The 27274-nt window shown below is 54.5% G+C and overlaps 1 protein-coding gene across 1 annotated transcript in view; it reads left to right on the forward strand.

Moving 5' to 3' along the window:
- The window catches only part of PREX1 (phosphatidylinositol-3,4,5-trisphosphate dependent Rac exchange factor 1), a 184461-nt gene that overhangs the window by 144192 nt on the left and 12995 nt on the right, over window positions 1-27274 (forward strand). Inside the window, 17 exon segments of the mRNA XM_023251134.2 lie at window positions 2473-2615; window positions 4268-4360; window positions 6313-6461; window positions 8148-8233; window positions 10956-11092; window positions 11778-11871; window positions 14558-14745; window positions 15015-15173; window positions 15830-16040; window positions 16469-16745; window positions 19167-19237; window positions 19240-19372; window positions 20666-20754; window positions 22035-22117; window positions 22237-22327; window positions 24789-24917; window positions 26586-26627. Of these exon segments, the coding sequence (XP_023106902.2) occupies window positions 2473-2615; window positions 4268-4360; window positions 6313-6461; window positions 8148-8233; window positions 10956-11092; window positions 11778-11871; window positions 14558-14745; window positions 15015-15173; window positions 15830-16040; window positions 16469-16745; window positions 19167-19237; window positions 19240-19372; window positions 20666-20754; window positions 22035-22117; window positions 22237-22327; window positions 24789-24917; window positions 26586-26627 (2175 nt within the window).

Here is a 27274-nt window from a genome sequence, read left to right on the forward strand (position 1 = left end):
CCCAGCTGCCTGTTTCCCCGGCTGAGCTGGGCAGGTCGGGCCCAGCCAGGGTCATTCCCGTCCATCGGCTCCTCTCACCAAAGTCCCTCATTCCCAGAAGCCGCTCTGTTCCCCGCGGCGCCCTCTGACAGCTCCGTCCTTCCCACCAATCAGCTGGGCAGAACCTCTCATTTGTGGGTGAGAGTAATTAGGGGTCCACCCCAGCTGCTATTCTGGGAAGGCCGCTGGCCGAGGACATTCTGCGAGGGGTGACTCCCAGGCAATGCCAACACCCTCAGGGAGAGAAATTGCAGGGCGTGGCCCCTGCTCCCCTGTTCCCTGCCACGAACTCAGAAATGAGCTAAAATAGGAAAGGGCCAGATCCTAGGGCTGTGGCTGCTGCAAAATGCAGGTTAGGGTGCAGAGCGGAGGGTGTAGGTACGGCCCATGTGGCGCCTCCCGAGGCGTCTGCCCTGAGCTCCTGGGCCCTGAGGTGTCCTCGGGGAGGGCCCTGAGAGGCTGATGGTCCAGCCTTTCACTTAGGCACATACAGGGAAACTGAGGCTCACCATCTAATTCCCCACTCCCTGGAAGCTGGTGGTGTTATGATGCCCATAGATGAGGAAGCAGAGGTTCACAGAGGCTAAGGGGACATGAAGTTGGGTAGGGCCGAGCAGGGGTTCGAACCCGGCCAGAGGCCTTGACCGACACCTGGATCTGCGAGTGGGGGACCTCACCTGGCTGAGCTCCTGGACTCTGAGATTCCAGCTGTTTCCCCAAACATTTCTCCCAAGACACAACACGCTTCTTCCTCCTACCTCCCAGAGTCTTTCCGCTTCGTGTTTACAGTGGAGGTGAAGCCAGCCGGCCCCCCGGGGCCTGGCTACCCCCGGCTCTGGGCAAAGCAGCAATTTGTGCGTCTGCTTTCTCCAAAGAGGTAATAGGGGTGGCCGGAGAAAGACACAAACAGCTGGATGTCCTGGGAAAGAGGGAGAAGGAAAGGATTGCCTTCTGCTGCTTTTCACGTAGCCACCAAATCGGGACACAGCCTCTGCCTTCAGGGATGGCGGGGACATCGCGACGCGCAGGCAGCTGGTTTTCCTTCTTCCTGGGGCCTGCTGACTTCGGACAATTGCTTTCACCAAACGGAGCCTGGATCTCCCCCTTTCTGAAAGGGCAGGCTGGGCAGTGTGGTGAAAAGGGGGAGCCTACCTGCTGTGTGACCTTGGGCAGTTTAGTTACCTTCTCTGGGCCTTAGTGCCCCCACCTGTAAGAGGAGTGCAGCAGATCCTTCCTTGTCCCGGGAGTAAATGAATCTAAGCGTGCCTGGCCCTGGTAACTGAGTTCAACTGTAACCCACAGGGATCAGATCCCATGCTGGTTGTTACCAGTTGTTTTTATTCATTTTCTGTCTTTTAGAGCAGAGATCAGGAAACTTCTTCTGCATGGGCCGGATAGTATAAATTTTAGGCTTTGTAGGCCATACAGCCTTTTGCAGTTATTCAGCTTCTGTCACTGGGACATAAAAGCAGCCCTATAACATACATAAATGAATGGATGTGGTTGTGTCCCAATAAAACTTTATTTATAAAAAGAGATAGTGGGCCACATTTGGCCTTTAGGGTTTGCTAATCTGCAGTCTAAAATGTCTCATCATGGTCTGTTTCTGATTGTTAGTGAGGCTGGACTCCTTTTCATCTCCTTGCTGCCCGCTTGGGTTTCCCCATCTGGTAGTTGCCTGTTCATATTCTTTTCCCATTTTTATCTATGTTTTACAGCTTTCTCTGGTTGATTTGGTGGTTTCTTTTATATTGTAGATATTTATTCCTTTTTGGTTTTAGACATTATGTTACTTTTGAATCTGTCATTTGCCTATGGTCTTGTTATTGAACCGAAGTTCTTAATTTTATTATATTGCTTTTTTGGGAGGTCTTGTGTGTGAACTCTTTCTACCCTAGGACAAAGATATTTTACATTTTGTTTGGTGAGCTTTAGTTTTCCTGTTCTTATTTTTAGGTCTTTAATCCATCAGGAGTTTTTTGTTGTATGTGGTGTGAGGTAGGGATCTGCTTTTATTTTTCCCTGTGAGTCAGTTTTTCCCCTATATCATCTGTGGAATACTCACTCCACGTGATCATCATTATCATATACTAAGTTTCCATGAACACATGATCCTATTATGTGATTGATTTCTGGTTCTTTATCTGGTTCAGCTATAATTCCACGCTATTTTTGTTACTACGGCTTTGTAATATTGTCTTCACGGCAGATGGGACAAGTTCAGATTTTTCAAGAGAAGTCAGAACGCGAGACTATTATGTGAAATATCCTAATACGTTAGTGTTGGCACATGCTTCTATTGAATGAAACACTGTGCTAGCCAAAGAAAACTTGCCCAAGGGTTGGTTCCAGCCCGCGGTGGCCAGTTGGCAAGTGTTGCTGAAACCTTCCCTTGTGAGCCTGACCATGTGCTGTGTGTCTGTGGGTTTGCAGTGCTGGAGAAGAGTGAGTTCAAGGACGAGTCCCAGTATTTCCGCTTCCACGCAGACGAAGAGATGGAGGGAACCAGCAGCAAGAACAAACAGCTGCGCAATGACTTCAAGCTGGTGGAGAACATTCTGGCCAAGCGCCTGCTGGTAGGAGCAGAGCCCAAGTGTGCATCAGCCTTCCCAGACCCGGCTGCAGACTGGGAGCCGGGTGACCTTCTGATTCTGGCTAGAGAAGTTGGGCTCAACTCTGAGCACCCAATGTGGGGATTCTTGGTGGTGGCTGGTGACACTTCTCTGGCCAAGACGACCTTCTTTAGAAAGAGTTTGGGCTTGCTGGCTCCCTTTCTTTTCCTTTCCTTTTTCCCTTGCCCACCCCACGTCCCAGCTTAGCATTGTGCAGAGAGGTTGGCCTCCTGAAATGGCTCATCCAAGGCCTTAGGTCTTCTGGGCTGGTGCCCTGTCCATGTGCATTTGCTGTAAATATCCTGGTAGTTGAGGGAGGACATTTATCAGCCTATTCAGATCTTTCACCAGCCTCGCCCACCAAATCCTGCTTCTTTGCCTGTTGATAACTAGCAGCCTCTGTCTTCATGCTTGGTCCACAGGAGGCAATCAGGAGAGGTGCTCAGCAGATTAGGTCTCCTGCCACAGCCAGAGATGGGGCTAAAGTCTGCCTAATACGAGAGAGAAGTCTTAACTTCTCTCCTTTGGTACTTATAGGGGCCCCATAAATATGGGGATTCCCGTTTCTCCCACCATAAAGCCTGCCAGTGCTCCCCATCACACTTGGGATAAAATCCAGTCTCTCATCACAGTTCATAAGACTCTCTCTGCCTTTCCAGCTTCATCGCCTGTGTTCTCCCCTCCCTCTGATCTCCTTTCTTATGCTCTAGTCCTGTGGGCCTGATTCAGGGCCTTTGCACATGCTGTGCCCTCTGCCTGGAACACTTTTTCCACTCTTCATAAAGTTCTGTCCCTCATTTCATTCAGCTCTCAGCTCAGATAGCCTCTCCTCCGCCCCGCCCCCCCCCCCCCCCCCCGCCATGCCACGTTTATCACTTTAAGTGCTTTATTTTCATTCAGACTGCACACACCGTCTGCATCACATTCTGTATTTCTTTGCTTATTTGTTTGTAGTCTTTCTTCCCCACTAGACAGTCGGCTGCAGCAGGGCAGGAACTGTCTTATTCAACACTATTTCCAGTGCCCGGTAACATACCTTGGTCATGTCATAGGCAGCAGCTCAGCACCTATTTGTTGAACACACAAATGCGATTCTCTGCATCCGCACCACCACCGAATCCTCGAACCTCCCAAACCTCCTGCCGTCCTGCAATGGGACCGCTCCTCCCTAAACTCCTGGCCTGTCCCCAGGTCCTCAGTAGCTGGACACCTTTGGATCTGTTTTATTCGTTAAGCTAGCAGATTTTTACCGAGCACGTCAGTCTGCCAGCAGATGGGGAGACGGCGGTGTATAACCGAGGGGACTCGGTCTGCAGGTTGGGAGGAGACAGGGGCGCCGGGCAGTGAAAAGTAAAAAAATATGTGATCAGCAGCAGCCTGACGTGGGAGCCAGATGGTGTCTTCACTTGACAGATACATGTTGGGCACCTGCCGTGTACTGGGTGCTGTTCATAGCTTTATCCTGCCGTGCACTCCTACTCCATGTAGATCTGGGGCACAAGGAGCCGGCAGGATCACGGTCCTGGGGCCTTGGTCTTGGGGCCACGGCAGGGCTGGCTGCAAGCCCCCTCCTCCCCCCACTGCCTCACTGGGTCTCTCCCGCCTTGGGCCCTCAGATCCTGCCCCAGGAGGAAGATTACGGCTTTGACATCGAGGAGAAGAACAAGGCCGTGGTGGTGAAGTCGGTCCAGAGGGGCTCGCTGGCTGAGGTGAGGCTTCTCAGAGGGGCCACCTGCTGTGTTGGTGCTTCCTCCTTGCTCATTGCCATGTGGGGAAACTGAGTCCAGGGCGGGCTTACCTGCGGTCTCTGGGGGAGCCACGATAGAGCCCCCTGCTCCATCCATCCATCCACCTACCCATTCTCCCTCCCTCCTTCCCACCCATACATCTACCCATCTATCTTCCTTCCTCCCTCCCATCCATCCACCCACCCACCCACCCGTTCTCACTCCCTCCTTCCCATCCATCCATCTGTCCATCCATCCATCTACCTACCCATTCTCCCTCCCTCCTTCCCATCCATCCATCCATCCATCCATCCACCTACCCATTCTCCCTCCCTTTTTCCCACCCATCTGTCCGTCCATCCATCCATCCATCCACCCACCCACCCACCCATTCTCCCTCCCTCCTTCCCATCCATCTGTCCATCCATGCATCCACCTACCCATTCTCCCTCCCTCGTTCCCATCCATCCATCCGTCCATCCACCCACCCACCCATTCTCCCTCCCTCCTTCTCATCCATTCATCCGTCCATCCATCCATCCATCCATCCATCCACCCATTCTCCCTCCCTCTTTCCCATCCATCTATCCATCCATCCACCCACTCATTCTCTCTCCCTCTTTCCCATCCATCTGTCCATCCATCCATCCATCCACTCACCCACCTGCCCATTCTCCCTCCCTCCTTCCCATCCATCCACCCACCCATTCTCCCTCCCTCCTTCCCAACCATCCATCCATCCATCCACTCACCCACCTACCCATTCTCCCTCCCTCCTTCCCATCCATCCATCCATCCATCCATCCATCCATCCATTCATCCATCCATCCATCCACTCACCCACCTACCCATTCTCCCTCCCTCCTTCCCATCCATCTGTCCATCCATCCATCCACCCACCCACCCATTCTCCCTCCCTCCTTCTCATCCATCCATCCATCCATCCATCCATCCATCCATCCATCCATCTACCCACCCACCCATTCTCCCTCCCTCCTTCCCATCCATCCATTCATCCATCCACCCACTCATTCTCTCTCCCTCCTTCCCATCCATCTGTCTATCCATCCATCCATCCATCCACCCACCCACCCATTCTCCCTCCCTCCTTCCCATCCATCCATCCATCCATCCATCCACTCACCCACCTACCCATTCTCCCTCCCTCCTTCCCATCCCTAGCATGCACGCCCCCAACTCCCATCATAGCCTTGTGCAGAGGTGCACGAGAAGAGCAGGTTTCTGAATCAGGTAGTTTTCCATGTCAGCTGTGTTGATGGACAAACTAACTATCAGTGGCTTGCCCAGGGCACGTCGGTGGCTCTGCCATGTCCGCGACATGTAGAGGAGGGAGGGGAGAGAGTCTGGCAGGCCAGGGATCCGGCCCCCGTCCCCTGAGCCGTTCCGGGGGCGTGTGGAGGTGGGTGGGGAGAGGCACGTGTCATCTAGGTGCTGCGCGTGTGTCCTTGAACCACTGGGGAGCGCTTCTGGCTGCAGGGAGCCGCGTGCTCGCCTCCCGGGAGCCCTGACGTAACGGTTAGGAGGAGGTGACTGGGGGTCTTGGTTCGGGGTCAGCATCGCTGAGTTTCCCGGCCGAGCCATCAAGGGCACAGGGTGGGTGGCTGCCCCAGTTCGATGCCCTGTGTCCCCACACGGCAGGTGGGAAGCAGGGGACCGGCCACCACGGTTTCTCCTCAAGGAAAGATGTCTTTCCTGTGGTGCCCGCGGCAGCCTTCCCTTCAGAGCTTGTTGGCCGGGACCTTGTCTCACCAGCCGCCGACCTGCCTGCCACAGCGGGGAGTGGGGCTGCCCCGGTGGGCTCAGTCGGGTCCCGCTGGGTCCCCGGGCCTGGCTCTGTGCTGCCCGCACGCAGTCGGGGTTCCTTGGGCGGGGAGGAGGCGGGTGACCTGGTGTGGGTGTCTCCCCCCGCCTAGATGGCCGGCCTGCAGGTGGGGCGGAAGATCTACTCCATCAACGAGGACCTGGTGTTCCTGAGGCCCTTTGCTGAGGTGGAGTCCATCCTCAACCAGTCTTTCTGCTCCCGCCGCCCGCTGCGCCTCCTGGTGGCCACCAAGGCCAAAGAGTGAGTGTCCTCGCGGCGGGGTGTGCGGGGCCAGTCTCCCTCTGAGGTTGGGGCACCGACTGCCTGCCAGGGGTGGCGGTGGAGGGGGGTGAGCTGTCCTGGTTCCCCGAGGATGGGGCTCATTCCACGGGCGTGTCTCACGACGTTGCTGCTTTAATCCGTCCAACAGATGTTCTCGAGCGCCCACTGTGTACCGAGTGGCGTTTCAGGCTCTGGGGCTCCAGCCATGTCTAGATGGACACGTTAATACCCTTCGTAGGTGTCAGTCTAGTTGGAGGGTGGAGCAGGAGTCAGACGACCAAACAAAAGAAAAGCGAGAGACCTCCTGAACCAGGTGGTAGTAAGTTTGGGCCAGTCTATACAGCTGGGAAAGGCGACGGCTGTGTGGAGGGTGGTGGTCAGAGAGATGCCACCGTGAGCTGAGGGCAGACCCGAGGAGGTAAGGGAGGGAGTCAAGAGAACTTCTGGAGGAGGAGGGTTCCGGAAGGAGGAGATAGCCAGTGCCAAGGTCCTGGGGTGGAACCGTGGCTTGTGTCTTTGAGGAGCAGCGAAGAAGCTGATGGGCTGGAGCAGAGTGAGTGAGAGGGAGGGGTGGGTGACGAGGTCCGCCAGACCGTGGAAGCCAGGCCTTGTAGGACCTTGTGCCCATGGTAAGGACCAAAGAGCCGCTGGAAGGCTCTGAGCAGAGGCAAGGCATGACGGGACACAGGTTCTGGAGGTGGAGACGAGATGGCCAGCGGTAAAGGCGGAAGCAGGGCAGAGGCAAGGAGGCTGATGGCCCGGCCCGGCCCAGCGTGGCCGTGGTAGGATGCCAGCATTTTCTGTTTTAAAAATTGTGCTCTTGGTTTTCATCTCTCTCTTCTATTTAAGGCAAATGCTCCCAGTTTCCTATTGACGGGAGTGATGGAAAGTTTTAAATAAGATTATTTCAGTGACAAGGCAAGCCAATTTAGGGAAAATGATTGATAGTTTGGTGTGTGAAAGTGGCAGAAATCACCCAGGGGAACGTGCCTGCTTAAAGTTCTGGGAATGCCTGGGGTTTGAGAACCGGCTCCCTAGATGGTTTTTCTCCGGCAGGTGGCGTGGGGTGGGGGATGGGAGGAGGATCCTGAGGCCCATTGTTGGAGACATGCCCTTGACGGAGAAGCAGACAGCTGCCTCGAAGCCGCTGGATTAATGTCATCCCTCGTGCAGCCCTGGGCAGGTGCCACTCGCTCTTCTCTGATGTTCCACCTGCGGAATGGCCAAGACCTGGCCTTCCAAACTGTTCCCTAGGGGACACGTGTGGGCATTTTTCTAGAGTCGGCACCAAGATCTTCTGGGTCCCTTCTCACCCTCCCATCTGTTGAACAAAATATTCGCTGCCTGTGGTGCTGGTCTGACCACCGAGAAGCCTCCTCTCACTGAGAGAGTGACAGAGAAGGTGTAGGAGGGCGCTCTGGAATTTCTGTGCGTGGATTGGATCTCTAAGGGCGGGCCAGGTGGTTCTGAGGAACCGGAGACCCTGGAGACACGGGCTGTGGTTCAATGAGGTTTTTCTTCATCTTCGGTTGCTGACAGCCTGGCATTGCTACTACTTTGGGCTGGATTTCTCAAAAGTCTGGGAGGCAGAGGTCTCCCAGCGTGGTCCCCTGGGCTGTTGGGAGTAATACTGCATTTTCTTATGGCTGCTGCTGCCTGGTGCAGGATCATCAAAGTTCCCGACCATCCAGAGGCTCTGTGCTTCCAGATCCGTGGAGCCGCCCCGCCGTATGTCTACGCCGTGGGCAGAGGTGAGCCTCATAGACAGAGAAGGGGGCTTTGGGGGCCTGGTCTGTGTGTGTGGCAGGAGTTGAGGCCCCCAAACCATTACCACGAGGCCTGTGCCTCACCAGCACTTACTTTCTTTGTCTGGAGCAGCGGCATGGGGTTCAGGGGGGCACAGGTGGATAACTAACTGAGAGGAAGGCATAGGCAATGGCGGTGGGGTGGGGGGGGGACTGTGGCAAGGTGAAGACATGCTCACTATATTTACTTTTGAGACAGAGAGAGACAGAGCATGAGCGGAGGAAGGTCAGGGAGAGAGGGAGACACAGAATCCGAAACAGGGTCCTGAGCTGTCAGCACAGAGCCCGACGCGGGGCTCGAACTCACGGACCGTGAGATCATGACCTGAGCCGAAGTCGGATGCTTAACCGACTGAGCCACCCAGGTGCCCCGAGACATGCTCACTTTAAAAGGGGGCAGTTTTTCCTCAGCTCAGGCTCATTATTGCCATGGAGGAATGTGGGGCCATTCTTGCCAGACTTGAGTTTTTAAGGGAAGCCAGAAATGTGAAGTTTGGCCACACTTCTGTGGCCAGATCCAGCCCGTGGGCCAACAGTTAGAGACCCCTGTGGCCAAATCCAGCCCAATTAGAGATGCCCGTAGCCAGATCCAACCCAGTTAGAGACCCCTGTGGCCAGATCCAGCCCGTGGGCTGACAGTTAGAGACCCCTGCTTTCACATTGCCTTCTGCTTACATGCGGTTTAAGGGGTTGCTCTCTCTTGGAGATGAAACCAGATAGGTCTCAGGTTCTGGACTCCTAACCCTTTTTGCACCTAAGGACTCCACTTTTATTCTTTTTTTAACGTTTTTACTTTTTGAGAGACAGAGAGAGACAGAGCATGAGTAGGGGAGGAGCAGCGAGGGAGACACAGAATCCAAAGCAGACTCCAGGCTCTGAGCTCTCAGCACAGAACCTGACTCAGGGCTCGAACCCACAAACTGAGATCATGACCTGAGCCGAAGTCGGATGCTCAACCAACTGAGCCACCCGGGCGCCCCCCTCTAAGGACTCCACTTTTAAAGTTGAAACGCTAGGGGCACCTGGGTGGCGCAGTCGGTTGGGCGTCCGACTTCAGCCAGGTCACGATCTCACGGTCCGTGAGTTCGAGCCCCGTGTCGGGCTCTGGGCTGATGGCTCAGAGCCTGGAGCCTGTTTCTGATTCTGTGTCTCCCTCTCTCTCTGCCCCTCCCCCGTTCATGCTCTGTCTCTCTCTGTCCCAAAAATAAATAAACGTTGAAAAAAAAAAATTTTAAAGTTGAAACACTAATTGTCCACTTCTGTGGTCATAGTTGTACTTTTAATATGTTTTGATTAAGAAAATACACATCATGGCAGAAAGCTACGAAGAATATGTTAATATTTAAAAAAAAATTTCTTTACACTTATTTTTGAGAGAGAGCACAAGTTGGGGAGGGGCAGAGAGAGAGGGAGACACAGAATCCGAAGCAGGCTCCAGGCTCCGAGCTGTCAGCACAGAGCCCGATGCGGGGCTTGAACTCACGAACTGTGAGATCGTGACCTGAGCCGAAGTCGGACGCTCAACTGAGTGAGCCACCCAAGTGTCCCCCAGAATTTGTTAATATTTTAAAGTGGGTTTTTATTTTCTCCTTAAAGCGGTGGTTCTCGACTGGGGCACTTCCATTCTCTAGAAGACACCTGCCAGTGTCTGCAGACATCTTTACTTGTCACCCTAGGGGTGGGGATGCTCCTGGCATCTCATGGGTAGAGGCCAGGGATGCTGCCGACCTTCCTGCAGCTCACGGACGGCCCCACAACAACAGAGAGTTTTCCAGTCCCAAATGTCAGCAGTGCTGAGGTGACAAGCCATGCCTTCCAGCATCTGCAGGGAAGCCTAGGTGTTTATAGGTGAACCAAGCAAGAATAGTAAAGCAGCTCATATTTCTTGAGCACTTACTAAGAGCAAGGCACGGGGCTGATCCCCTGGATCTCTCAGGAGCCCTGCGAATTGAGGAAACCAAGGCACAGAGAGGTTGAGGAACGTGCCCAAGGCCACACCGTTGGTCAGTGGCAGAGCCAGGCTTTGAACTCAAGCCCCTGGGTCCAGGCCTGTGCTCGTCACTATGACACCAAACAGGCCTAATATTCTCTCGTGCACAGATGAAGCTTGGCGTTCATTTGCCTTTCCAGACTCTTCTTATTAACCACACAAAACCCTGGGGGCCGAGAGCTGTAGTTTGGGAGTCACGGTATAGCCGAGAAAACATGCCCGTGAAGTCTGGTAAACCTGGGTTCGAATCCTGGCTTCTCCCAGCCAAGGGACCTTGAGAAAGTGACTCTGCCTCTCTGAGCCTTTTGTTTCCTGTCTGCGCAATGGGGCTGATCCCGTCATAGTATCACAGGTCATAGAGGGATTTTGAAGGAGATGAAGCTCTGAGGGAAACGTACCTGGGTTCCAATCCAGCCTTCCTTGCTGTGTGAGCTTGGGCTAGCTGCTACTTCTCTGAGCGTCAGTTTCTTCTGCGAAACGGGAGTGCCGGCCCCTGTCCTGCCTCCTGGACTGGGTTGGACAGTGGCTCTAGGGTGGAGGGATGGGGCTGGAATGTCTGGGGATGTGTTTGGGGGGCTGGGGCGGTGGGTGGGGTGGGGGACGGTGTTCCTCGGGTCACTTGCCCTTGCCTGCCGCCGCCCCGGGCTCTCTCCGCCACAAGCACTCCTGTCCACTTAGGCTCCGAGGCTGCGGCCGCAGGGCTCTGTGCCGGCCAGTGCATCCTGAAGGTCAACGGCAACAACGTGCTGAACGACAGTGCGCTGGAGGTCCTGGAGCATTTCCAGGCGTTCCGGAGCCGCGGGGAAGAGGCTCTGGTGAGGCATCCAGCAGCCAAGGGGATCAGGGAAGCCCTGCTCAGCGGGGTCGGGGGCTGAGGGCCTCCTGCCTTCTGTGGGGAGAGGCCTGAAGGCACCACAGCGTTTTGGGTGGGGGAGGGGGCTGCCTACCTTGCAGGGCTGGGTGTGGGCTCTGTGCCCGCTCTGTCTCCCTGAACCCGGGGGGCTGGGCCCTGACAACTCAGGGTCTCGGTTTCCACCCATGGGTGTGATCAGACCCTCTCTTCTCACTGCATAGGCATGTTGGGCCAAGAGTTGATGGGAAAAGTTGATGCTATAGTTGGGTTGGGGGCCGGGGTCCTGGGGAGGGTGTTCATTCACTGGTTCATCCAGTCAGTGCTATGTGCCTGGCATGTTTGTAGGCCCTGGGGCTGCAGGAGAGACAAGGTTTCTGCTCCCACGGGTCTGATCTACATTTTCAAAGGCTCCCTCCTCCCCTGGCTTCTGTAGGGAGCATAGACTCTAGAGGGTGAGGGTCGAGCATGAGTGGAGCTCCCCTCAGGAAGGTTACAGAGCAAAGTCTTAGAGGACTTTCCACAGGTGATGTCACCGGCAGTCTAGAAGCCTGGGCTTTGGAGTCGGGGAATGGTTTGCCCCTTCGCCCCGTCCCTTCCTCCTTGGGCTCCTGGTGTCGTGGCCCCCCTCTTACTCTGCTCTCCGGCAGGGTCTGTACCAGTGGGTCTATCACACCCACGAGGATGCCCAGGAGGCCCGAGACAGCCAGGAGGCCCCCGGCGAGGACCCCCAGCCCGACTCAGGTAACGGGACAGGCGGGCAGTGTGGTAGAGACCCCGGAGGGGACCGACCGGTCCTCTTCTGGTGCCGTTGGCTCTGTATCACATTCTGATCGCAGCTTTCACAAAGTACCACAAACCTGTGGCTTAGAACATGCGTTTGTCATTTCAGTTACTGGAGGCCAGAGGTCCAAAGTGAGTCTCGCTGGGCCGTCTGTCAGGTGTCAGCAGAGCTGTGTTCCTTTCTGGGGCTCTGGGCGGGGGAATTCATTTACTCGCCTCTTTCAGTTTCTAGAAGCTGCCTGCCAGCCTTGGCACATGGTCCTTTCCTCTATCTTCAGAGCCGGCGATGTTGGTCTGAGTCCCCCTCGCTCTGCCCTCTCTGTAATTCTGACTTTTCTGCCTCCATATTCACTTAGGGGCCTTGTGGTCACAGCGGGATCATCTGGATTTTGCCTTATGGTAAAGTCAGTTGTTTAGCAAACTTAATTCCATCTGCAGCCGTGGCCCCCCCCCCTTGCCACGTAACAGCATACCTCCGGGCTCCGGGGGTTAGGACACGGGCATCTTTCAGGGGCCAGTATTCTGTCTGCCCCAGGTTCCCATCTTTACCTCTCTAGCCCAGCCTCAGCCCTGGACTCCAGACCTGTCTTTCTGCCAGCTGTCCCTGGGATGCCCATCAGGCACTGTGCCCTTAGCATGGGCCACCTTGAATCCCCACCCTTCCCTGAAGCCTGGTTCTCCCCTAAGCGTCCTACCCCATCCTTCCAGATTCTAAGGCCCCAAACTCTGGAGTACGCCCTGACTCTTTTCTTTCTCCTCCCTCCCTCCGCCTTGATTTGTTGCCCTACCTTCTTCATGCATCGAGAATCGACTGCTTCCGACTGCCTCCATCGCTGCCCGGCATAAGCCACCGTGGTTGCTCACCAGGACTCCCGCGGTAGCCTGCTTGCCGTTCTCCCTGTCCTCCCTTACTTCTCCTCCTGCGGGCTCTTCTCAAAAAACAGAACAGAACCTTCCAGTGGCTCCTTCCAGGCAAAGATCAAGTTCTTCCTCCAGCTCCAGCCTGGCCTTCCAGCTGGGCCTCTCGGCACTTTGCCTCTTGCCCTCTCTACTCCATCCACGCCAGCTTCTTGCTCTTAAATACCAAATGTACTCCTGCCCCAGGGCCTTTGCACTTGCGGTTCTCCCTGGCTATAGAATGCTCTCCTCCAGAGTACTTCTTACCTCATGCTCTTCACCTCTCTCAACTGGGCTCACATGTCACCTCCTCAGGGGGTGTCTGGTGTTTTCGCTACTAGAGAGCAGAAGATCCACGAGGGCAGGGGTTTTGTTTATTTTCTGTCTTGCCGTATCCTCCGAGCCTAGAACTGTGCCTGGCACAGAGTAGGCACCCTACGAATATTTAGTTTGAATAATAACGCATTCTCTCCAGTTGCTTCTTTGGACTCTGCCCTGTACTTCTGCTGGGCTGGGGGCAGAGGCTGTGGGAAGAGTAGGGGGTTTGGATGCCTCTGTGTCTGACGGCTGTGGGCTCCCTGCTGGTACGTTCAGGGACGGCAAAGAACCAGGGTTTATGGGGTCGTTCGGGGAGCCATCCCCCTACTGCTGAAGCACACACAGCCTGGCGGAGGGATCCTAGAGGGGACAGGCTGACGGGGAGGGAAGAGAGGCCAGCTGGCAGCTCCCAGCCCGGTGTATGCCCTCTGAGAGGAAAGGGCTGTGGGCTTTCTTCCCCAGCGTGTGGGGGGATCTCTGATAATGACGGAAAAGCATGCCGAGGGGAGCTGACCATTTCTCCTTTTCAACAAGTAGAAGCGCCTGCTACATGCCATACCCGGTTCTAGGAGCTGGGGACACACGAGTGAGCAAGGTGGGCCGGGTTTCTGTCCTCGTGGTGCTGACACGAGGGGAAACAGACGGGGGACAGAAAAACTGACAGGCAGTGCCATAATATGAGTGTGAGGGGGTAAGACACACGTGTTGAGAGGTACTCTTTGGAGCGGGTGGAAAGGAAAGCCTGCTTCCTTGTCTAGATATGTCACTACCTAACTGTGTGGCCTCTGAAGAATCACTTAGACTCTCTGGGCCCACGTCAATCAGGACTGAAACTGGTCTACCTAAAAACATTGGCTCAGCAAACTGAGAAGGGAGTAGGGTCGAGGAAGCTTCAGGTCCGGCTCGATCCAGTTTTACGTACAGTCTCATGAAGAGTCTCTCTGTGTTTGTCCCGTTCTCAGCTGCGCTCCCTCTGTGTTGGTTTCTCTTTTACATGCTGTTTTCTGAGTGCGATGGTTCTGGCAGCTTGGAATCCGGTTGAAAAAAGAGGATGTTCCCTTCTCTTTGTAGATGTGACCAAAGTCCCAGACTTGACTTTCATTGCCCTAGCTTGGGTCACGTGCTCATTCCCGAACCAACCCTTATGAGTAGGGGACGTTGAATCGCTGATCGCCCAGGTCTGTGCGTGGGAGGAAGGGTGTGGTTAGGGCTTCCCTCTCCTGAGCCACGTGGACTGGGAATGGGGCACAAAGGTGGGTTCCTAGGACAAGGGGTGAACGGTAGCAGGCTGGCGACAGTGAGCAGAGCAGCAGCACGGGCTTCATGGTCCCGTGTGTCCGACGATGACAAACGTTTGTGGTGCGGGGTCGGGGGAGGGCTGGCCGGGGGGTGGTTCCCCCTCCTCAGGTTTGCCGGTCCCTTTGGCTTCCAGCCTTCCCCCTGCTGTCCCTGGGTCCCCAGCTGAGCCTGCATGAGGACAGCCCTGTGGTCAGCCTGACGGTGGACAACGGACAACTGGAGCATGGCGTGGTGTACGAGTACGTGAGCACTGCAGGCATCAAGTGCCACGTGCTGGAGAAGATCGTGGAGCCCCGCGGCTGCTTCGGGCTCACCGCCAAGGTCTCGCTGGGCGCTGCCCCGCCCCGGGGGGTGGGGCGGAGCGCCAGATTCCCCTTTCCTCCAAGTTAGCCTGGGGCCCCCGCATTGTCCTCTCTGCTCCCCTGCCTGGTAGCTGTGGGACTTAGGAGAGTGGTTCTTCCCTCTTTAGTTAGCTTACTCATCTGCAAAATGGGCGAGTAATAGACTCCGTCTCCCAGGGCTCTGACAAGGCAACTGCTTAAGAGCCTCCGCGGTGCACGCTGAGTGCTCAGTGGTTCGTGTTTGTGCAGATCCTCAAGGCCTTTGCTGCAGATGACAGTGTCTTTGTGCAGAACTGTGGGCGGCTCATGGCCCTGAGCAACATTAAGACCATGTCCCACTACGAGTTCCGCAACATCTGTGACACCAAGCTGGAGAGCATCGGCCAGAGGATCGCCTGCTACCAGGAGGTACCTGCGCCCCGCAGGGTCCCAGCCTGGGCTGTGAATGTCAAAATGCAGCCCAGCTCAGACTAAGCAAACAGGAGCATCTGTTGGTTTCTGTTACTCACTGAAAAGTCCGGAGGTGAATTTCAGGCAAGGTTTCCAGGCGCTCAGACAGATACCGCACCGTCACAAGAGTGTGGCCTCTCTCCTCGTGCCTTTACTTTCCCGTGTTGGCTTCACCCTGGGGGCAGGCCCTTCTCGCGTGGTGGCAAAATGGTCCCCAGGAGCTCTCACCTCAGCCACCCCAGTAGAAAAGGAATTCGATGGGAACTCTTACTGGCTTGGCTTGGGTCCCTTGTGTACCCCTGTACCAACCACTTCAGGGACGGGAAGCCTTATCTGCCCCTCACAGACTGTGGACTGGGGGGAGGTGGTTCCTCAAGGGTAGCTCAGGGCAGCTAAAATGAAGGAATGAATGTGGGTAGGTATGCGAAGGCCTCAGATTTCTCCACACCTTCCTTGACATCTGGATGCAGTGAAAGGCAGTGTAAGGGAATCCGCTTTTGGCGTTTTGTCCAGTTTCTGAATGTCTGGGCCGGGCTAGGATTGAGTGGCTGCTGGGGGTGGGCCGGAATTCCCAGGCCCCTGAATCGTGACCCTGTGCCCCCCACCTTTCTCAGTTTGCAGCCCAGCTGAAGAACAGGGTCAGCCCACCCTTCAAGCAGGCTCCCCTGGAACCCCATCCACTGTGTGGCCTGGACTTCTGCCCCACCAATTGCCACGTCAACCTCATGGAAGTGTCCTACCCCAAGACCACTCCCTCAGTTGGCAGGTCCTTCAGTATCCGTTTTGGTCGTAAACCCTCCCTCATCGGCCTTGACCCAGAGCAAGGTAACCGCACGTCTCTGTTAGGGGTTGTGTTCATATCTATAGACACGTAAACAGAAACCCATCTGGAGGCCAGCAGTCTGGGACTGTGATGGTGGCTCCACAGTCATCAGGGACCCAAGTTCCTTCTACCCCACCATCTGTACATGTGGTTTCCATCCTGAAGGATGCCTTATGTTATAAAGTAGCTGCTGGAGTACCAGCCATCACATCTGTAATTCCAGTGAGGAAAAGTATCCTGGTACTTAAAAGCATATTAGCACCAAACTGAAACTTTCTTCTCCAAGTGAGCTGATGGATTAAAGGAATATTTAGCAGGAAATTTTTCTCCCTCATTGGGATTCTTGAAATAGGTTTGTGTATCTCTGTCAGAGGGGTTTACGGGTGCCTGGAGGCTCTTTCCAAGTGAGCCCTCCCTCCCTCCACTGTAGGCCACCTGAACCCCATGTCCTACACCCAACACTGTATCACCACCATGGCTGCCCCATCCTGGAAGTGCCTGCCTGCTGTGGATGGGGACCCCCAACACCAGGGTCTCAACGACAGCGGCTTCGGGCCAGCCGACGGAACCCCGGGCCAGGAGGACCGGGGCCTGAGCTTCTTACTGAAGCAGGAGGACCGGGAGACCCAGGATGCGTACCTACAGCTCTTTACCAAACTGGACGTAGCCCTGAAGGAAATGAAGCAGTATGTCACCCAGATCAACAGGTGAGCCCGGCCCCGAGGGAAGAGGGCAGGGAGCCTGGAGTCAGGGTTCGCCGGCTCAGCAGCATCGACGTTGTGGGCGAGAGAACCGTAGCGGGGGGCGGTGGGGGACATTACAGGCTATTCGACAACGCCCCTGGTCTCTGTTCACGAAGATGCCCACAGCACGCCTGTTTCACGGCTGTGACAACCAAACATGTTCTCAGACGTTGCCAAATGCTCCTTGGGGGGCAAACCTCCCTACCCACCCTGTGTGGCCTGGACTTCTGCCCCGCCAGTTGCCACGTTGGTCCCCCCCCACCCCGCCCCCGCCCTGCCATTGAGAGCCGCTGCTCTAATAAAATAATGGATGTGGGCAGCAGTCGTTAGTAGAGGCTGGCATTATTTGGAGAAAGGCTTTGGGGGAACTTTATACTTTTGGCATGGCCGAAAGAGAGACAGCTGGATGCGCCTCTTCTGGCGTAATGCCTCAGGACACCCCACGGAAATGCACTGTCGTCCCATCGACATCTCGATCTCACTACTCAGTGACAGGACGTGGGGGATAGAGGATGGTGGGGTGGTCTTTTGGAGATGCGGGTGGCCAAATCCATAGGGTGGGTGATTCTAGACAAGTGACCCAGTGTCTTTAACACATAAATGGTGGGCGGGGGGGGGGGGAGCGGGTACAGGGAGGAAGAGGAGGAGAGACTTGAGACACACGTCAGCCAGACAGCGTCTGGACCCGGTCGGGATTCTGTTTTTAGCACACCACCTGTGAAGAGACGCTATCGGGGACATTTGAATGTGGATGGTACTAGATGGTGTTAAGGAATTACAAATTCTGTTAGGTTCGGTGATAGTCTGGTTGTGTTTAAAAAAGAGTTTCTCAGCCTTGACACCGTTCACGTCTCGGGCCAGATTATTCTTTTCGTGGGGCTGTTCCGTGTGCTGTAAAATATTTAGGGGCATCCCTGCTCTATACTCATTGGAGGCCAGTAGTGCCCCCACCCTTGTCCCCCACTTCACTTGTGACAAATAGAAATGTTTCTGGACATTGCTAAATGTTTCCCCTTCAGGAAGTATGCCAAATTGTTACATGTTTCCGAGGGGTGGGGGGTAGTTGAGAACGTTGCTTTAAAAGAAAGTCCTTCTGTGTTAGAGACGCATATGGAAGTATTTATGGGGGAAATTATGTGACACCTTAGATTTACTTTAAATACTCCAGCGAAAGCAAAAGCCGTGGGAAAGACTGAGGAAACAAAGGTGGCCCCTGAGTTGCCATTGTCATAGCTAGCCGCCGGGTACCTGGGTTTATCGTACTGTTCCTCCGGCTTTTGTGTATGTTGGAAATCGTCCATGATAAAGGAGAAAGAACGTAGGGTCTGGAGATAGGAGGCACGGGTTTGAATCCTGGCCCCGTCACTTAATAGCCGTGTGACTTAGTCACTTAACCTCTCTGAACCTCGGTTTCCTCACCTGTAACATGGGGCTATTCATAATACTGGCCTTAATTGACTTGGAGTAGGATTATATCAGCCAGGGTTTAATGATCGCTTGCAAGGTCCCAGATGCTTTTCTAAGCATGTTACATATTTTAAGTCCCTTAATCTTTACAGCAGCCTAGCACATAAATACTGACATTACTCCATTTTACAGATGAGGAAATTGAGTCTCAGACAGGTGAAATAATTGCCTTAGGTCTCTGAGCTAGGAAATGGTCCTGGAGCCTGATTTAAAACCGTATGCTCTTAACCATTATATTCTGTGCCAGAGACTGACAGACTATGGCCTGTGGGCCAAATCTAGCCCAGCCCACTCCTTGTTATTTATTTATTTATTTGTTTGTTTATTTATTCATTTAAATGTTGATTTAGTTTTCAGAGAGAGAGGGAATTTTGAGGCAGGCTCCAGGCTCCGAGCTGTCAGCACAGAGCCCAGTGTGGTGCTCGGACTCACGAGCCACGAGATCACGACCTGAGCCGATGTTAGACGCTTCACCGACTGAGCCACCAGGCGCCCCAGTGCTCGTTTTTTTGAATAAAGTTTTATTGGAACGCAGCCGTACCCATTTGTTTGCGTCTCGCCTGTGGCGCTTTCCCGCCAAAGCAGCAGAGTTGAGTCGAAGAGGTTGGCTCTCTGGGCCTTTCATGCTCAGTTTCCCAGGCCTGTTCTGGGCTCTTGAGCCTTCTCTGGCTTCCCCATGAAAAATAAAGACCGCCCCCCGCCCCCGCCCCTGACCCCCCCACCCGCTGTATCTCACGCCCCCTGCAGGCAGGGCAGTGGATGTGTCTCTGCAGAGTTACTGGCGGGATTTTCAGGGAAGGGGTGGGAAGCAGTTGATGGCTCTCTGTGCTTAGGGTCAAAGGTGAGACCAGAGGTCAGGGCCTTACCTGGGGCCTCCGTGGGCCTGCGCCCTTAAGCTTACATCCTTTGCCCCAACAGGTTGCTGTCCACCATCACAGAGCCCCCCTCCAGGGGCTCTTGTGATCCCCCTGTAGCTGAGGAGGCCTCATCCCCCCGCTGGTCAGCGAGGAGAGCGAGATGGACAGGGCCGACCACGGGGGCATCAAGAAGGTTTGCTTCAAGGTGTCTGAGGAAGATCAGGAGGACTCAGGCCATGACACCATGAGCTACCGCGACTCCTACAGGTGGGGACAGCCGTGGGCATCGTGGGGGGACCGCGTGGGGTGGGATGTGCACTGATCCGTGGGAAGTCGGAATCGGCGGGACATTCGCCAGGAAGCGGTGGGAGAGGGCACAGTTCTCACCCGTTTGGTTCTGGCGGGGGGGGGGGGTCATCTGAGCCCCTCCAAGCACATCCCTGAATCCCTGACACCCCTTTTGGGTCTCCTCCCCGAGGCTGGCGTTTCAGGGCCTGGGCCCCCGGGGTCTCCGTCCACCTGTTCTGCCTCCGTTCTGCTCTGTGCTTGTTGACAGAATGTGGGCAAAGAAAACGTCAAAGTCTGCGGTGTGTTTTAAAACTCAATGTGAGACATATGGTTTCTGCAATAAACACCGTTTATTTTTGCTTGATCCAAGGAGGAAGATACTAGTTGTTTTTTTTTTTTTTTTTTTTTTTCCCCTCCTAACTCTGAGAGAATCCGAATGGTTTTTCTACTGGTGAAGTTAATAGCGAAGGACTTAGCGAAGTCCTAATTAGAGGGTTAAGTAAGACTACAAACTTACTTTCCTATCATAAGCCGTACAGCAGGTAAATGGAATTTCTTACCTCGCGTGAACAAGCACTGTGGTCTCCAGTGAAAGGTTGTGTAACGATTGGCCGTTGCGAGGAAAGTGGAATCTTAGAGGTGCTTCAGAAGACACAGAACTGGTGGGATTTCCCCAGAAAACCCTTGGCCTCCGTCCTCGTTCATATTCTTTCCGTCTCCAGGGACCCACTGGTTGGTGTTTCTGGCTAACTGGGCACTATGTGTCCCTGGAGCCTCATGTCCATCGTCCAGGATTTTCATTCTTACGTTTTTGGGTCCTCTGATTTTTTCCTTTAGTTGTCAAACAGGTGAAGGAAAGAATTCAGGACTGTGGTTTTTCATTTCCCGGTATCTTCTGAGCTCCTGGGATTCTCTCCGCCCTCGTGAGGTTATAGCCAGGCTGGGGAGGGGACGTGGAGCTGCGTGGCCAGGTGTGGCACCTGCAGGCGTGTCCAGGGACAAGGCTGTCCCACGGGAGGAGTGACAGACGTTGCATACAGATGGACACGATTCCCCGCCCTCCTGCTCTTGCTGTGTTTTTGTGCTGGGGCCTACACATGTTTCCCCACCGTCAGACACGGAAAACCCACCAGAACGGTCTTCCCCGGCTCTGGCACCGGTGGTCGAGGGGCCCAGGGTGGTGTTGACACTCTGGCAAGTGGGTTCGGGGAGCTGGGACCAGAAGGTGTGATCTGGAGGGTGACTCCGCCCTTCCTCTCTGCTCCTCTGCAGTGAATGTAACAGCAACCGGGACTCCGTCTTGTCCTACACCAGCGTGAGAAGTAACAGCTCCTACCTGGGCAGTGACGAGATGGGGTCTGGTGAGTGCAGTGCTCCAGGGGAGCCATCTCTCCGCCGGGATTTTGTTTTGTTTTATTTTATTAGATTTCGTATTATTTTGCGTAGCGTGGTAGTGTATTTCCTTCCATTCCCTTAGCCAGCGACTGTTTATTGAGCACCTATTGGGTTCTGGGACATCCACGGTGAATGGAAAGACAAAGACCCTAGCGCCCCTGGAGCAGACGTTCTCCATGAATGTCACGGACACAGAACGCATGAAACATTCATGATGCAGTGACAGATTATGATGGCCACTCTGAGGTCACTCAAGTAGGGTGACCTGATGGTCTCCATAGAAATGACACATGCTCAAACCAACCTTTCAAATGACCCACAAAAGTCCATCAAAAAAGTGCATGGAAGTAAGTTAGAGGCACCCCCCCCCCTCCAAAAGTGACCATCAATGGTATTTGGAGATCATCACTGAGCACGTATTTCTTCACACATGGACAGGGGGATGGTTGGCCGGATGGACACACAGACATAAATAATAGTTTATAGGTTAGATGAGACTGTACTCAGAGCTTTTGCCGAAAGACTGAAAGTCATTTTTATTTTAGTTCATCTTAGCCCTCACGATTTTTATTTTGTGAACAGGTCACACACCCATCTGGTTCCTATTTCAGAAGGCACCAGAGGGTGGGTGATGACAAGCCTCTCTCCCGCCCTTGTCACCCGGCCCCTGGTTCCCAGTCTCCCACTGTCCCTGCTGTCTTCTGTGCTCTTCCAGAGCTGGTCTATGCACAAAAGTTTAATTTTAATTATACTTCAGCTTAACAGAAGAAGAAAAAAAGGAAGCTCAAGTAAATTTGACGATATTGCTGAACTTGAGATAAATGTTTCATCACATAAGATGTTTAGCCGCAGAAAGTGTCCCTGGGGAGGTTTTAGGCGGGAGCTTACATGTGGCAGCTGGTTTAACTGAAGCAGCCGGGGGATGAATCCGGGGACTTGGGATCCACTTCCTTTTGTCTGGCCCCCTGTCTCCTTCTCTGCAGAACAGAATAATAGCAGTGGCTTGTTGCTGTTGTGTAATACTAATACTTGAGTTGCTATTGTCTGTTTTGCGGATGAAGAAACTGAGGCTCAGAGAGGTCAAGTGAGTTGCCCAGTGCCACACAGCCAGGATCTGAGTCTACCAGACTCCGAACCCGCCTTGGGTTTTGGAGCTCTGCCGCTATACCGCCTTCTTGGGAAAGCGGTTGGAAAGGTGTGGATGGGGCGGGAATGGTTGACGGCCATGGCTTCTTCCTTCTTCCAGGCGACGAGCTGCCCTGTGACATGCGGATCCCGTCAGACAAGCAGGACAAGCTTCACGGTTGCCTGGAGCATCTCTTTAACCAGGTAGGACCTTTGTCCCACCCCTGGCCTGACCTTGGGTTCCTCCCATCACCCCTAGTGAGGACAGATAAGCCAGGAGCTGGGGCAGGGGCCAGACTGACCCGGAACCTCCTGCCTCCCAGGTGGACTCCATCCACACACTCCTCAAGGGGCCAGTCATGAGCAGAGCTTTTGAAGAGACCAAGCATTTCCCCATGGACCACAGCCTGCAAGGTGAGCAGAGAGGAGCCCCTGGGCTGGGAAGGGTGTCTGACACCCAGCAGGGAGACCACGTGCTGCGGGGGCGGGACACCTGGGTCAGAGTCCCCGCCTCCTCCCTCTCCTGCCCCCTGGCCGTGAACCTTCATCAGGTTCAGCCCCTGGGCTTTGTTTTTGTGAGCTGCGAATGACTTTTTGTTTTGTTTTTAGCGAAGAGTTGTAAAAATAAAGACAGAGACTGTGTGTAACAGAGACCATATGCCTCGCAAAGCCTGAAACGGTTCCTTTCTGGCTCTTTGCGGACCCCTGGGCTGGTCCCTGAGCCTCTCTGGGCCTCCACCTGCCCATTCGTAACATGAGGGGAAGGATGGTGCAGTTTGCCATGCTTCACACACCCAGTCCCCACCTGCATCATCTTAGACCGCGCTCACAGATCCTACGTACATGTTCACATTTTTAAGCACCACACTGTCTTTATTATTATTGACATGCATTTTTTGGAAAAGTATTTCCCTTTTATTTATTTTTTAAAAAATGTTTGTTTATTTTTGGGACCGAGAGTGTGCAGGGGAGGGACAGACGGGGAGAGAGAATCGCAAGCAGGATCCGTGCTGTCGGCACAGAGCCCGGTGTGGGGTTCGAACTCACGAACCCTGAGACCATGACCTGAGCCGGAATCATGAGTCGGATGCTTAACCTTCTGAGCCACCCAGCCACCCCAAGTATTTCCCTTTTAAAAATTTAATTTTTGGGGCACCTGGGTGGGTCAGTCGGTTAAGTGTCCGACTTTGGCTCAGGTCATGATCTCACAGTCCATGAGTTCGAGCCCCGCGTCGGGCTCTGTGCTGACAGCTCGGAGCCTGGATCCTGCTTCGGATTCTGTGTCTCCTTTTCTGTCTGCCCCTCCCCCACATGCATTCTGTCTCTGTCTCTGTCTCTGTCTCTCTCTCTCTCTCTCTCTCTCTCAAAATAAATAAATAGCTTTAAAAAAAAAATAGAGGGGCACCTGGATGGCTCAGTTGGTTAAGTGCCTGACTTCGGCTCAGGTCATGATCTCACGTTCTGTGGGTTCAAGCCCCGCATCGGGCTCTGTGCTGACAGCTCAGAGCCTGGAGCCTGCTTCGGATTCTGTGTCTCCCTCTCTCTCTGCCCCTCCCTTGCTCATGCTCTGTCTCTCTCTGTCTCAAAAATAAATAAAAACATTAAAAAAAATTTTTTTAAATTTAATTTTTAAGGAACTTACCTAAACTCTATGTGTGGAAAACCAGTATAACATGCCATAAAGTAGTGATTACCATAATGCTAAACCCAATGGAAGCATCGACCAAAAATGTGATTAAACTGTCATTAGTCACTGAGGCCTGCCCACAGCTCTTTGTTCTTCCGTGAGAGGGGTCGGTGAGTTGAAGGAGTGGTGAGGATTTAGCAGCACCAAATTGGCAGTTTATTCTTGAAACGATTGAGAGAAAAGGACTCGACATTTATGTGCTCACATCAGCCTCTCCTCCTGTTTACTCACCTACCCATCCATCTCTGTACCTACTTACCCACTCGTCCATATACCCACCCACCCACCGTCCGTTTGTCTAGCCAGCCAGCCACTCATCTACATGTCCGCTCCCCTGCTCACCATCCGTCCATCCATCCATGCGTCCACTAGCTAATTCCCAAGAACCAGCTTGTGCCAGGCCTTGCGTTGGGTGCTCGAGACCCTGAGATGAATGTGACAGTGCCCCCGACCTGAGGGAGCTCCTGGTTGAGTGCAGGACATAGGAAAAGAAGCAGACGGTCGCTCCTAAGTAAGAGTAGGAAGCGGTGAGGCGGGGCCCTGGCTCCCCTGCCCCTCCTTCTGCCTCATGATCACCTCTCCCAGGGGATGAGCCTCAAAAGCAGAAATGTCACATTGAGAGAAACCACTAAGATCTCAAGAAATCTGAGACTTCATAGCAGGGAAGAGGCCCAGGGACAGAGGCCTGGCCTTTGAATAGCCCTGCTGGGGCCGGGTTCAAATCCCATCTCTGTCGTTACCCAGCTGTGGGACTCCAGGCAAGTCGGTCTGTGAGGGCTTCCCTCTCTCTATATGGAAAAGGGTAGACCGGGTTGTAACTCGTGTGCCAGCTCGACTGGCTGTGGCTGCAAGGAGGCTGTACCTGAGAATTGTTCTCTATGTCCAGGCTTGGGAAAGAGGATGCAGTGATTGATTTGTAATGTCTGCATTGGATCGGTGACAGCTGTGAGGAGCTGCAGGCCAGATGAGCAGGAAGCAGTGCTGAGATGGATTAGTGATGTCTGCCATGAGTGCAGCCCTGGGAATCGTAGCACACTCACCATGGATCTGCCTTCCGTGGACCAGTTGATTCCCAAGGGTCCTGCCAGCCTCCTTGACTTAGGATTCTGAGCTTTGGAATGTGGTGATGGGACGTAGGCCTTTGTGCCATCATTCTTCAATGCTACCTCTGTCCCTTTCGTGCCCCAGAGTTCAAACAGAAAGAAGAGTGTACAATTCGCGGCCGGAGCTTGATCCAGATCAGCATCCAGGAGGACCCCTGGAACCTCCCCAACTCCATCAAGACCCTGGTGGACAACATTCAGAGATATGTGGAAGGTTGGTTGGGCGGGGAAAGCTGTTTTGTGGCCTTCAGTTCTGAACGTGGTGAACGCAGAAAGGTCAGGAGTGAGTCAGTCTCCGTGTCCCATGTCTGTCCATGCCCAGGGGAACGAGAAGAGTGGGTGCCCCTTTCTCGGCTGAGTGTCCTGGCACTGGGCCTTGTGCGCCCTTGACCCGGGAGCTGCGGGTCCTGGGTGCCCCAGGCTTCCTTGCACAGTTAGGAGGCCGAGAAGGCTGAACTGGTTTTCTTCTCGGCCTCCAAAAGCGTGGCTTCCTTCTATTTGTTATTAAGGTCACAAGCTAGGGGCCCACAGGTAGGTTTAGATGCTATAGCATTAAGAAATGTGAATTCACTGCCAGCGTTCATAATCTGAGATCTCACGTAAAAGTCTAGAATTCTGGCCCCCTGCCGTCCCACAGTCACGCGCGGCTAGAGATGAGGGGCGGAGGGGGTCATTCACCACACTCCCTGCGGCCTGGTGTCTGCTTCACGCGTCTGACCTCACCTCTCTGGCCCTCGGCAGCCTTTCAGCCTGGGCCTCCTGGATTGGAGGGACCCCAGGACAGCAGGAGGTGCTAGGCCTCAGGGCCACCGCCCCCAAGAACAGCAGCCTCTGAGTTGGAAGTTGGCGTTGGCCCCGAGCTGGCCTGTTTTCCAAACTGTAGTCGGTTAACAGCGTGGACACTGGAGCGGGATGGCCGAATCCCAGCTCTCCACTCGGGGCTCTGTGATCTGGGCACATTCTTAGACTTCTCTGTGCCTCAGTGCCTTCATATGTAAAATGGGCTCATGGTGCCTCCTCCCTCATGTGTTGTCTTGAGAATTAAGTGTCACTACAGGTAAGGTGCTTTGTTCAGCACGTGGTGCACGGTGAGTCCCCAGTGGATGAATGTCTGTGGCTGCTGCTGTCCTCACCACACCAGCCAGGTGCCCTGGGCCTCTCCAGGACAGAAAGTATCTTTCCTCTTCTTCTTTTTTTTTTTTAACGTTTTTATTTATTTATTTTGAGAGAGACAGAGACCTCATGGGTGGGGGAGGGGCAGAGCGAGAGGGAGAGAGAGAGAATCCCAAGCAGGCTCTGAGCTGCTAGTGCAGATGTGGGACTTGAACTCACAAAACTGTGAGATCATGGCCTGAGCCGAAACCGAGTCGGACGCTTCGCTGACTGAGCCACCCGGGTGCCCCAGGACAGAAGGTATCTTAAGAGGCCAACTCTGAAGGCCTTTCTGGTTTTTTTTGTAAGCCCCCTCTGGGCCTGAGAGCCTCTTTGTGAAGGAAAGAGAGGATGACGTTAGTTCCGTCTCTGGAAGGCCTGAGCTTTGTCCGGGCACGTGCAGGGCCCTAAATGTGCCTAAGTGGCCAAGGAGGCACCTGTGTGTAGGCACACATGTGAGTTGTGTGCCCACGTGCGTGTCCCAGGCTCCTGGGCTGGGCCCACAAGTTGGAGGGGCTGGTTTCGGCCTCTTCCTGGTGGGCACGTGTAGACAGGTGCAGCTGCCAGTTGGGGTTCCGTCCCCTGGGTGTCTGGGGTTTCTGGAATCCATTCGACACAAGCTTCTTTAGCACCCAGGGCTTTACCGCAGAGGGTCCGAGCACCGGGGCTGTGGGGAGCGCCCTTCTGCCGACTCCTCTCAGCCCGTCCTTGCTCTGCCCTCTCCTTCCAGATGGGAAAAACCAGCTGCTCCTGGCCTTGCTGAAATGCACAGGTGAGGGCTTTGGAGGGAGGGGCGACGTCTGCGTGTCCGGGAGAGGCCGTCCTGGCAGGGGTGATCCTGACCTCGGTACAGGGAAGCCTCTTCTGCCGGCCCGTGTTGCCTTTCCCGTGGTCGTCAGGGCCTGCACGGGGGAAAAGTAACTTCGTGGCCCGTAGCGCCTCTCAGAACCACGGAGACCTCACGTCGTTTTCTTGCGCCCAGGCGACAAGCCTCAGGGCCCTGGAGCCGGGAGTCCTGTCTCTGGCCATATCCCGGGCCTGGTTGGATCTGGATGAGGACACGGGATGGAGGGTGATGAGCAGGGAGGCTCCTTGTCCGTAGCGCCCTCAGCCCCAGCCTGGGAGTCCCTACCCGGCAGACAGTGGGGAGGAGGAGGGGGCTGGTGGGGGGGTGGGGCGGGCTGGTTGGAGGTGTTCTCTGTCCCTCCCTTCTTTCCAGAAAGTCTCAGCCAAAGGGCAGCTACAGTGGGGTCTAGGTCAAAATTGGTCACTGAAACCCAGTTGGCAGAAGCCAGTGATCACAAAGGGTCTTTTCCAGAAGGTTGGGATCCCGCACAACTGGTTGATGGAAACTGGCCAGTTCTGCCAACCGTGTCCAGAGCAGGGGCAGGGCGGGGGGCGGCGGGAAGGAAGAAGGCG

The sequence above is a fragment of the Felis catus genome, chromosome A3 (genome assembly GCF_018350175.1).
Source record: "Felis catus isolate Fca126 chromosome A3, F.catus_Fca126_mat1.0, whole genome shotgun sequence".
Taxonomy (NCBI): Eukaryota; Metazoa; Chordata; class Mammalia; order Carnivora; family Felidae; genus Felis; species Felis catus.